The 9,636-nt window shown below is 42.5% G+C and overlaps 3 protein-coding genes across 3 annotated transcripts in view; 1 reads left to right on the forward strand and 2 right to left on the reverse strand.

The window, feature by feature from the left end:
* Nucleotides 1–791: 791 nt before the first annotated feature.
* LOC134178868 (ankycorbin-like) lies at nucleotides 792–3,782 on the reverse strand. The gene is made up of 4 exons (XM_062645776.1): nucleotides 3,110–3,782; nucleotides 1,717–1,796; nucleotides 1,421–1,633; nucleotides 792–1,358 (listed from the first exon to the last, which is right to left on the reverse strand). The coding sequence occupies exons 1-4, from the start codon at nucleotides 3,753–3,755 to the stop codon at nucleotides 999–1,001; spliced, it is 1,299 nt and encodes a 432-aa protein (XP_062501760.1). The 5' UTR covers nucleotides 3,756–3,782; the 3' UTR covers nucleotides 792–998.
* Nucleotides 3,783–4,167: 385 nt separating this feature from the next.
* On the reverse strand, nucleotides 4,168–8,530 carry LOC134178321 (charged multivesicular body protein 1a-like). The gene is made up of 8 exons (XM_062645184.1): nucleotides 8,402–8,530; nucleotides 8,316–8,335; nucleotides 8,170–8,247; nucleotides 5,580–5,726; nucleotides 5,449–5,517; nucleotides 5,325–5,384; nucleotides 4,394–4,587; nucleotides 4,168–4,326 (listed from the first exon to the last, which is right to left on the reverse strand). The coding sequence occupies exons 1-8, from the start codon at nucleotides 8,427–8,429 to the stop codon at nucleotides 4,293–4,295; spliced, it is 630 nt and encodes a 209-aa protein (XP_062501168.1). The 5' UTR covers nucleotides 8,430–8,530; the 3' UTR covers nucleotides 4,168–4,292.
* A 48-nt stretch (nucleotides 8,531–8,578) lies between these two features.
* The window catches only part of LOC134178747 (pyruvate dehydrogenase [acetyl-transferring]-phosphatase 2, mitochondrial-like), a 1,346-nt gene continuing 288 nt past the window's right edge, over nucleotides 8,579–9,636 (forward strand). The window contains exons 1-2 of the mRNA XM_062645636.1: nucleotides 8,579–8,669; nucleotides 8,727–9,636. The exon at nucleotides 8,727–9,636 is cut by the window's right edge and continues 288 nt beyond it. Of these exons, the coding sequence (XP_062501620.1) occupies nucleotides 8,591–8,669; nucleotides 8,727–9,636 (989 nt within the window). The 5' untranslated portion in view covers nucleotides 8,579–8,590. The remainder of the gene's footprint in view (nucleotides 8,670–8,726) is intronic.

Here is a 9,636-nt window from a genome sequence, read left to right on the forward strand (position 1 = left end):
TCTTCTGAGAAGAAAACGCTACCTGCTACGGTTAATATTGTATTTATTTATTGATCACAAAGCTAATTAATTAACTAGAGGTGTATGAGTAACATAGACTACCGAATAACAACTACCAATAGCCTACATATAGGAACTCGTATTACATGCAGTAAAAATTCGGGCAGTTTTCGATACTGCCAACTACTTTTCTACCTGTTGAGCAGTATTATAGTAGATAGTGCTTGATTGGAATTAGTATTGTGTGCAATTTTTGTGAGTAGATTGTGAGCAGAGTAGTGCAAAGTGCAGAATAAAGCAGAAGATAGCGACCAAAGCAGAAGATAGCGACCAAATCAGAGTGTTCTCTTACAGTATCATGTGTGTAGTGATGAGACGTTTGTGGCAGCAAATAGGGCTCATTAATTAAACCACCCACCAACAATGATTTTCATTGCATGTGCGTATCTTTAGCCTTGAGTGTCACTGATGATGGCACTGCATGAAGTCTAGCAACTTCAGAGCCTGAGAGAAAACCAAAGCCGACATTGTTGGGATCACTCGTATGAACGATGGAGCTAAAGGAGACCAAGAATATGAAACAATAGGTGTGTGGAAGAATTCGGTTGTATGTCTGGGTTCAGTTTAATGCCCTCGTTTGAGGGAGTTCAAACTGGTACTTTCTAACAATAAATTCACACACGTTCGTTCTGTGAGTTGATCACATAAAGTCTGTAGAGTCAACTTGTGTCATCGCTTATCGATTGCTCTTTCATTTGCAAATTCAGCCAATCACAGTGCTACTTTTATGTCAGGTTAGTTCAGATCGAATGTATTTGTGACAAAAATAATCACGGTTTAAAACTGGCGGTTTCTTTCAAACGCAAAGTATAGTGCAGCAATCATTGCTGTCATCGCAGTAATTAACTGCAAAAGTGGTTGCAAGGCTCAACCAACGCTATGCAAACATAGAATCGTTTGTATGTACATGTAACTGAACAGTCGTGTTCAACCAAACTTCAGCAGAAATTTTTCTGATCCTTCAATGACATACTGGCTACCTTTTCAGCCAAGTCAGAGAGACCCTCTTGTGCTAGAGCAAGGAGTAAGTCGTCGATAGGTCTCTTGTGCCACACAGCTTTATTTTTCCATGCAAGGAGCACATTGTAACACACCTCTGGTAGGCCATAGCTGCGATAGCGATACTCTATGTTATCCAACTCTGTATCGGCGATGCCCAATCGCCGACCGACAAACCGAAGTGAATGCAACGGGATGTCTCGAGCAATAATGTGAAACACGTCGATATCCTTAGATCGTGTTTCCATAATGATTCCCGGTTCGATGGTCTCGTCGACCACCACAAATTCACCCTTTTCCTTTAGACAAATACGAGCAAGTTCAACAAGGATTTTAACACGACTAATATGACTCTCTCTACCTGATCGGCAGCCTCTTCAGTTGATGTCTGTTTTGGGTTACTAATCGGTCTCTTTTGTAGTACCTCTTTGCACCTTCGTAAACGACCCATCATGGCTGTTCCAGATTCCGACATTGCTCTCCTCATCTTGGTGAATAAACGCTCATCAGTGTCTTGCTCCACAACTGCCAGACTTCGCTCGAGCCAGACTATTCTCTCCTGTAGTCCACCAATCTCCACACAGAAATATATTTCAGTACACTCAGGCAATTATTGTAGCTTGCATTGGAGGGCAAGAATAGAAATTAGTTTCTTACTGTCTTTTCTTTGCCTTTCAGTTTCTTTTTCAAAAGTGTGATTGTTGTCTCTAGCACTTCTCTATGATTCTTCGAGTCTCCTGCAAACGAAGACAAAAACATGTTGACTATGATAATCCGTCGCAAATTTAGAGTGCTATGCCTCATAGCACAGGCATGAACATAGTGGGATGCAGGATCAGTGACTTAGTTCAAAATTTTGTCGTCTATTCCAATAAGTAGAGGCTATGGTATGATTAGCGTGCTATATGCTTTTACCAGCTTGAGGGATGGGGTTATTGCCTGAGGCAAAGCCGGGGACTATAATTCCACTCCAAGTGCTGGTAAAGGTCGTATAACATGCTAATCATATATGTCATTTAGTGTGGAATACAAGGCCATTGGTCATTGACTGACTAACTAGTGTTCATGACCGACTACAATTTTGCTTTGATCAGATACCTACATGATTGGTGAAGTCATGTTTATTGCATGGATGGTAGGGAATCCATGAGCAACTCAAAAAAGTCTAGACAACTGATGGAAGCAGCAAGCAAAGTCTAATTGTAGCAATCAGTGTAGTATAGTAATACCCTGGTCCTGAAACCTTGTGTAGCCACACAAAGTAGAAATTAGCATCAATCAGCAGCGCCTCTACCATCATCATGATTGCCATTAATTGTAACCACCATGTCATCATGATCAATAACAATGCAACAGAACAACATCAAACAAGCCAAATTTCATGTTTATATCCCGATAGCCAATAAATACGGTAACGAATATGAAGCAACAAATAAAGAAATTGAACTAAATGTTGATGTTGATAATTACAAGAAAGGATTATGAAATAAGAATGAATGGCCAAATTTAAAATGTCGGGTCAACCTCTTTCTAGAGCATATCTGACCAAAATTTTTACAGTATATTCCACTCTGTCACACATAGTCGCACGTCACGTGACCATGGTATATAAGTTGTGATCCAGGCTGGTGGGATATTTCCAGTGACATAGAAACCTAGATTTGGCTGAGGGGGCACACATTTGCATGCTACATAGCAAAAACAGGAAACCAACATTAACACCATAGTCTTAGTTTGTCATGTCAATGTTATCAGTTTCTACGTCTGTCATCCTTGTACTTGACAGTACAGGTACTAGTCACTTGACAGCTAGAAAAGTCGAGGAGACACATGCCCCCACTGCCCATTCCTACATGCCTATTTCTTTTATTTATTCTAATTTATTAATTCATAATTTGTCGCAATTCGTGTCCACTGTATACAGTACTAATAATTAATTAAGTTTATACAGCCAAAACAGACGAGAGGTCAAATTGCATTCCCATATTCTTTTAGCCAAATTTCTCTAGTGCTACACTTGCATATATAAACAAATTGCAGTTGCCTGTACCTGCAGACACATCTTTCTTCAGTATGTGTGCCGCCTCTCTAAATCCATTCTCGTTCGCCATCTCTTCAGCCGTCTTTCCCGAGCGATCACGCCCGTCCACCGCAGACACGGGCTGCAACAGCACAACCGTGCTCAACCGATTAAATCGATCCGTCTCCCGCTCGTCGCACGCAACAAACGCCGGCACCCTTCCCTGACTCTGAACAGCAACCATCAACGGCGTCTGCTGTTTACAATCTCTCGCATCTGGGTTCGCCCCGTGCTTTACCAACAAGTCGACAGCGTGAGGGAACGCGTGCTGAGCAGCAATGTGTAACGAAGTCCGTCCGTGACCGTCGCAGTACTCCAAATCGGCTCCGGTCTCGATCAGAATCTTGAGAACCTCGACGACCGCCTCCTGGCGTCTCGACCACCGGCTACCGTGTTTTATTCCTAGTTGTAGTAGCCCAGCTAAAACATCTCCCGATCTGTACACCGACTTGTGTGTGGCGAGTAGACGAGCTAGCTCTGGCGTTGCTTGTGTGACTGCGTGTTCGAGAGCTTCGCGGACCTCTGCTTGGTGAGGCTGCCGTTTTCGAAGCATACTCGTCAACTTTTCCTTGTCGTTGGTTTCCACGGCCGCCAAGAGCCGGTCGTCTCCGCTCATTCTTGACTGCCCAAGTTGGCGTATCGAAAGTCGGATGCAACAAGGGGTGTGAGGCTTTGCTCCTAAAGCGTGTGAGGCTTTGCTCCTAAAGCGTGTGGGGGTTACTCCTAAAGCGTGGGCAAAGGGAAAACGAGAGATGATGTAAGTCAGTAAAAATAGGCACAGATTAGGAACACAGGATGGGTACACGGATGCAACCACTAAACGTTTGTTGATCCTATAATAGATTACCATACATGTACATATGTACATGTCAGAGCCTCTGAAGAATGTGTGATGATAGAACAAGGATGGAGGATGCAATGTAAGTCCTGAGAGTATCCAAAAGAATAGTTTGATCAACCTTGGAATCTTGTTTTCGATTTTAGTATTTAGCAGTAACCGATTGTATGCGTCTGAATGTGCACTACCTCTCTTGACTTGTATTGAGTTCATTTATTAGTCAATAGTGAATGGACATAATGTCTCAATGTGTGCTACAACTACACTATTATTGAAATACTGTATCTGTACACTTTAAAGTCCATCTGTTTCCATCTAGGATGTAGCTGCATCACGAAGTCGTGCGAGCCTATGGCGATAACGACAATACAAACGAATGAACTATGTTTCGTGTTCTTATCTGAAAGTCTTCCTACCTTCGAGTCAGTTGGTCTTCCTGTTCTATTGAAAGAGACTGAGTACCAGTTGGTAGAGCAGTTGGTGTTTCTGTCGTATCCAGTTGGCTGATGATCTCTAGACCGTTTTCTTCGGCAACTTGGTGAATGAGTTGGTCAACCTGATCTTGTGGAGTTGATAAGGTTGTTGCGGCTCCCATAGCACCCTCCAACACCTATAATTATCAAGAATTTTATGTATGAAATAATAAATTTGATTTTAGTATCATATAATGCTATGAGTTGACACACACAAAACAAAAAAATGGATGTGCCCTTCCGAAGATAGCACCCCTGCCTATTTCGAGGTGGGGACCCTGGTGCTACTCGGAGTTTTAGGCCGCACTGACCCACCCCTTGATACGTGGCCAGAGCATCGAAGGGCACTGACTTTGGTGCAGCCGTGGGACTGGAGGTAATCATATTTATACTCCTGAGTCGAGAGAGGCAATTGTGTGTGAATTTCTTGCTCAAGGAAATTACATCTGTACAGTACTCGTCCGCAAACCTACGACCTCAACATCCCGGATGTTCCCATTCTTCAAATGCAACTCTCTAACCAACTGAGCTACAGAAGACACACACATGCACACACATGCACACACACACACACACACACACACACACACACACACACACACACAACACTCAACATAACACAGAAAACATTTCTTTCACCATGAAATTCTCTCAATCCACTCATACAGCATTATAATTACAAAAGTTTTTGTACTTATCATTTTTGTAAATTGTAAACCTGACTAATAAGTGATTGTACCCCTAACACAGTCACAACATCACAGAAAGGAAACTAACGTAAGATGTACTACATGGTGGGCCATATTGCAAGGTGCTAGTACTGACACCCTTTGAGCGTTCGAATCAGCATTGGACCCACAAGCTTTCAGCTTACCTTTTCGTGAACATCAAGATCTTCAAACTGAGACTCAAATTTCTCCATTACGGCAGAAATCTAGTAAAGAGCAAACTAGAGTTGCAACAAGTCTGACAGCAAGTTGTGTCATACGAGAATCAACCTTTTCTAAATCCATCGACTGCATAACTCTATCTAACCCATGTATGACACTTCCCATCTGTTTGCCGACCTGTAAAGAAGGTTAGCTTCACTCATGCCACAGTGGATCTAAGACATCAGTGAAATACATGCCTGCTTCATCATCATTGCAGAGTTGATTCTGGAGTGAACGGCATCTACTCTCGCAGCCATTCGAAGGTAATTTAATCCTTCATTTTTCTTTCTGATTGCATTTTCTGCATAAACTTTGGCAACATCTACGTTCTTTTTCTCGATAGCCTGCAAATACAGTGATGTACATAGACTTCTTATTCCTGGAATGCCAACAGTTGTGACCGCTTCATTGTCTGTCTCTGTGTCTGTCTGTCTCTGTGTCTGTCTGTCTGTCTGTCTATATTTTGTTGTAAAACTGTCACCTAATCATGGTGTTAGATTCAGATAGATTATTTGACTTTGACATTCAAGGCCAAGTCCATTACTTAATGTTTAAGACTTTGTTGTGGACTGGTTTGCTTTTACAAATTCCTAGCATATGTTCTAGTTTATGTGAAAGCAGGGGTTTCCCCAGGAATTAATAACAGCGTGGCATTTTATTAATATTAATTAGCCACCGAGATCTTATCTTAAACAGAAGAAGTAACTTTTAATTAATTAATGACTGTCAGACTTATTGGTGTCACTACTGACATAAGTGTCATGATAGCATGGTAGGAACACATGCCACATGGATAGTCACTAGGTCAAGGTGATATGCATTACTGTCTTTTATCACAACACACCAAATTCATAGGAGCGTCTGGTGGGTACAGATCTTGCTAACAGTATCCACCTTAAAGCCACTGTAGGATATGGAAGACATGTCACACCTGCTTGAAGACCTGAACTGATTGGAATGCTGTCAGAGTAGACACTTATCATGTAAGGATGTTTAGTCAGAAGTGCTAACTTATCATGGGATGTAGTAGTCAAAGGTGATAAGAGATCTTGTACAGCTTACTATGCATACGTTTTTTAGTCCTGTGAGTAAATACTGTGAAATTTTATATTGCTATTCCAGTTGAGTGGTTATACTCTGTAAATCGATCTTTTAGGGTACACTAAACAAGAATGATAAAGACCTCACACAGTAAACAGTTACCTCAAATGAGGCTTGACAATGAAAGCAAGAGTTACTTGACTACACAACACGTAATTATCTGCCCAAATCTATTTGACGGCAGACAAGGACCTAGGCTGTGTTTCCACTAGCTGCACCTTAAACTAGTTTAGCTCAAATGAGTTTAAGAACTAAACCAGTTCAAGAAAGCGCTGTTTCCACTAGGAACTTGCATATCCGGGATGTGCAAAACAAACCGTCTAGGAACGCCTTATTTTGAAATATTGGGCTGCTTTGTCGCCCAGTCAGAGCAACTGTTGGTTTTCACTGATTCAGCATCTGCTAGTAGGAATTTGCATGACGATGACCAAAGACACCGTCTTGTCTCTCTCCGTAGCTACTGATTTCTCTCCCCTTGTTAACTACCCTTACATCTTTTAAGGCAATCCTATCCCAGCAAAATAGTCAATATCATCAAAACGACATTGTCAGAAGCCATCTAAACAAGCACGCTACTGTCACGTGACAGTTAAACCTAAACCACTTTGCTAAACCTACTTCGAAGTAGGTTTAAGAAATAGGTTTAGGTTTAACCTATAACTGGTTTAGTGCAGGTGGAAACAGGTCAATTGTTAAACCAGTTTAGCTTAAACCACTTGTTAAACCGGTTTAGGCACTAGTGGAAACGAGCCCCTAGTTATCTACAGGATTATGTGTACAAAGTCGGTTGAGGACAAGCCAATTACAAAGCTGTGGGTGTGGTGAGCTGAGACTAATGTCAGGTCAACCCGACAGACTTGTAACCCTGTAGATAATTGGATGCTGCTCTGCCCTCAAGTAATTAGGTTTTGGGCAGATAAAATTACGTGCTGTGCCGTCAAGTAACTTTTGGCATTCTTTATCAACCATCATTTGAGATACAGTCATCACCATAGTGCCATCACTACAGCGCGGTGCAGCGCCTTGGCGCCACGCTATAGGGAAACCCCTGGAAAGTAAAGTATCTGTCTGTCTGTCTGTCTGTCTCTCTCTCTCTCACAAATGCAAGTCCATTAGTTTTTAAAACATATTTGCAAAGTTGGACTGGTTTTGGTATAAGTTCAAGTTGTGTAGGATTTATGGAAATAGAACAATCTGTCTGTCTGTGTGTCTGTCTGTAACTTAGTCCCTCTGGTCTTTGAACACTTTGGGTTCTGGGGTCAGGAGACTGATAACTTCCTGAACACGATCTCAAAGAAATCAAAAGATTTGGAGGGGAGAAGCACTGAAGCCGACTTTAGGACGAGATGGCGTAGGCAGATTTCTATAATTATACAGTAACAGAGGTGTAATGCTAGAGTTATTTATATTAAAGAAGACAAGTACATAGATGATTTCTTCTTTGATGTACAGTAGATATTCAGCACTATGTTCATTAGGATAATAGCTATGACTTCAGACATTTCAGTAGTTTGTTGTTAGTATTTAGGATGCTTTCATTTTGCAATTGTTACAGTTTGGAAGAGAATAAAACAATCTGTCTGTCCGTCCGTCCGTCTGTCTGTCAGTCTGTCTGTCCGACCTTCTGTCACTAAGCAAACAAATCTAAAACCTAACCCCCCTATAGATGATTTACACGTACTGTACCTTCTTCAGCTTGGCTTTATGAGCGTTTTCTTCCTTCTCGCATTTCTTGGCCATCCTCTCCATTTGCTTCATGGAAAACTACGACAACAAGCAAAAGCCACTTCCCTACACCCAGAAAGTCTTTCATCTAGACAGAGTAGCAGTACCTTCAATGTGAACATCGTATCTAGAAACACGCGTGACAAACAAAACGCTCAAAACCAACCTAAACACAATCCAATGAGATCCTTACCTTCAAGTTTTGGCGAAGACCTAAACATGATGAAAGATATCTAACGAATACCCGTAAGACCACAAGACTGCTTCAGAAATTCTCTCCTTCGAACACCTATGTAAGATGACGTCACTTTACGAAAGCCTAGCGCGCGTTAGTTTATTGAGACCACGTAGCGCGCGTTAGCTTACAAAACCCACGTGCCACATGGCCGGCAGATGGAGGAAAATCAAGTGGCCGGTTATATGCCTCGCCGTGGCCGGAGCTGCGTACAAGATTTTTTCCAGTAAGATTAGCAAGAATTTCCAACTACTAACTAAAAGTCGGATTTTGAATGGATTAGATTACAGAATGAGCAGACAAAGGTTGCATAGCCAACAAGAAGACAAAGCCGGTGGTTTGTCTGCTGAAGAGATAGCAGAACGACTGAGGAAGAACGAAAGAAGACAGTCAGTCGTAGTGCCGTCTCGTGTGTCCCACTACACGTCTAACAGTCTGCCATCCAACGTGCCCACTGAAGACAGACACAGCAGTCACGTGATTCACGATGACAGTGTGTTGTTGTTTGGTGTGTATGATGGACACTCTGGTTGGCAAGTGTCAGAGCAACTCTCGAAGAGATTAGGACCGCGAGTCGATCTTGAACTGAAGAAGGAAAGATCTATCGACAACGACTTTAGTGAATTACTGAAACGGGTGTTTGTGTCGCTTGATAACGACATTGGACTGAAATGCCTCAAGTTAGCTGAAAAAGGTCTCGATAGCGAGGTGGCTGAAACGGCTGCAGCAGGATCTTGTGCAGTCGTTGCTACCATCCAAGGCGATGAATTAATCATTGCAAACACTGGAGACTGTCGAGCTGTACTGGCCGTTCGACAACCCGACGGGAAAAGCTACAAGGCAATCGAGTTGACACTTGACCAAGATGCTAATAATCCCGACGAGGTGAACCGGTTGTTATCAGAACATCCCGGCGAAGAACATACCGTGTGGCAGAGGAATCGTTTGTTTGGACAGCTGCAACCGCTTCGGTCGTTCGGCGACTTCCGTTACAAATGGACGCTTCAACAGCAGGAGAAGTCACTACACAAATGGTATGGCAGGCAAGCGACACCACATAACTATGTCACGCCGCCTTATCTCACTGCCGAACCTGTTATAACGAGGCACCGGTTATCGCCTAATGATGCATTTCTAGTGCTTGCAACCGACGGCTTATGGGAGAAACTCAACAGTGACAGAGTCGTTTGCCT

This window comes from Corticium candelabrum, chromosome 4 (assembly GCF_963422355.1).
Source record: "Corticium candelabrum chromosome 4, ooCorCand1.1, whole genome shotgun sequence".
Taxonomy (NCBI): Eukaryota; Metazoa; Porifera; class Homoscleromorpha; order Homosclerophorida; family Plakinidae; genus Corticium; species Corticium candelabrum.

Excerpts from the sequence above, each read along its gene's own strand:
- LOC134178868 (XM_062645776.1), bottom strand. The coding sequence starts at position 3,755 with ATGAGCGGAGACGACCGGCTCTTGGCGGCCGTGGAAACCAACGACAAG. Across the intron at positions 1,797-3,109 it reads GAAGAAAGATGTGTCTGCAG|GAGACTCGAAGAATCATAGA; the intron begins GTACAGGCAACT and ends CTTCGTTTGCAG. Across the intron at positions 1,359-1,420 it reads CTGAAGAGGCTGCCGATCAG|GAAAAGGGTGAATTTGTGGT; the intron begins GTAGAGAGAGTC and ends ATTTGTCTAAAG.
- LOC134178321 (XM_062645184.1), bottom strand. The coding sequence starts at position 8,429 with ATGTTTAGGTCTTCGCCAAAACTTGAAG. Across the intron at positions 5,727-8,169 it reads ATAAAGCCAAGCTGAAGAAG|GCTATCGAGAAAAAGAACGT; the intron begins GTACAGTACGTG and ends CTGTATTTGCAG. Across the intron at positions 4,327-4,393 it reads GAAGACCAACTGACTCGAAG|GCTCGCACGACTTCGTGATG; the intron begins GTAGGAAGACTT and ends TTATCGCCATAG.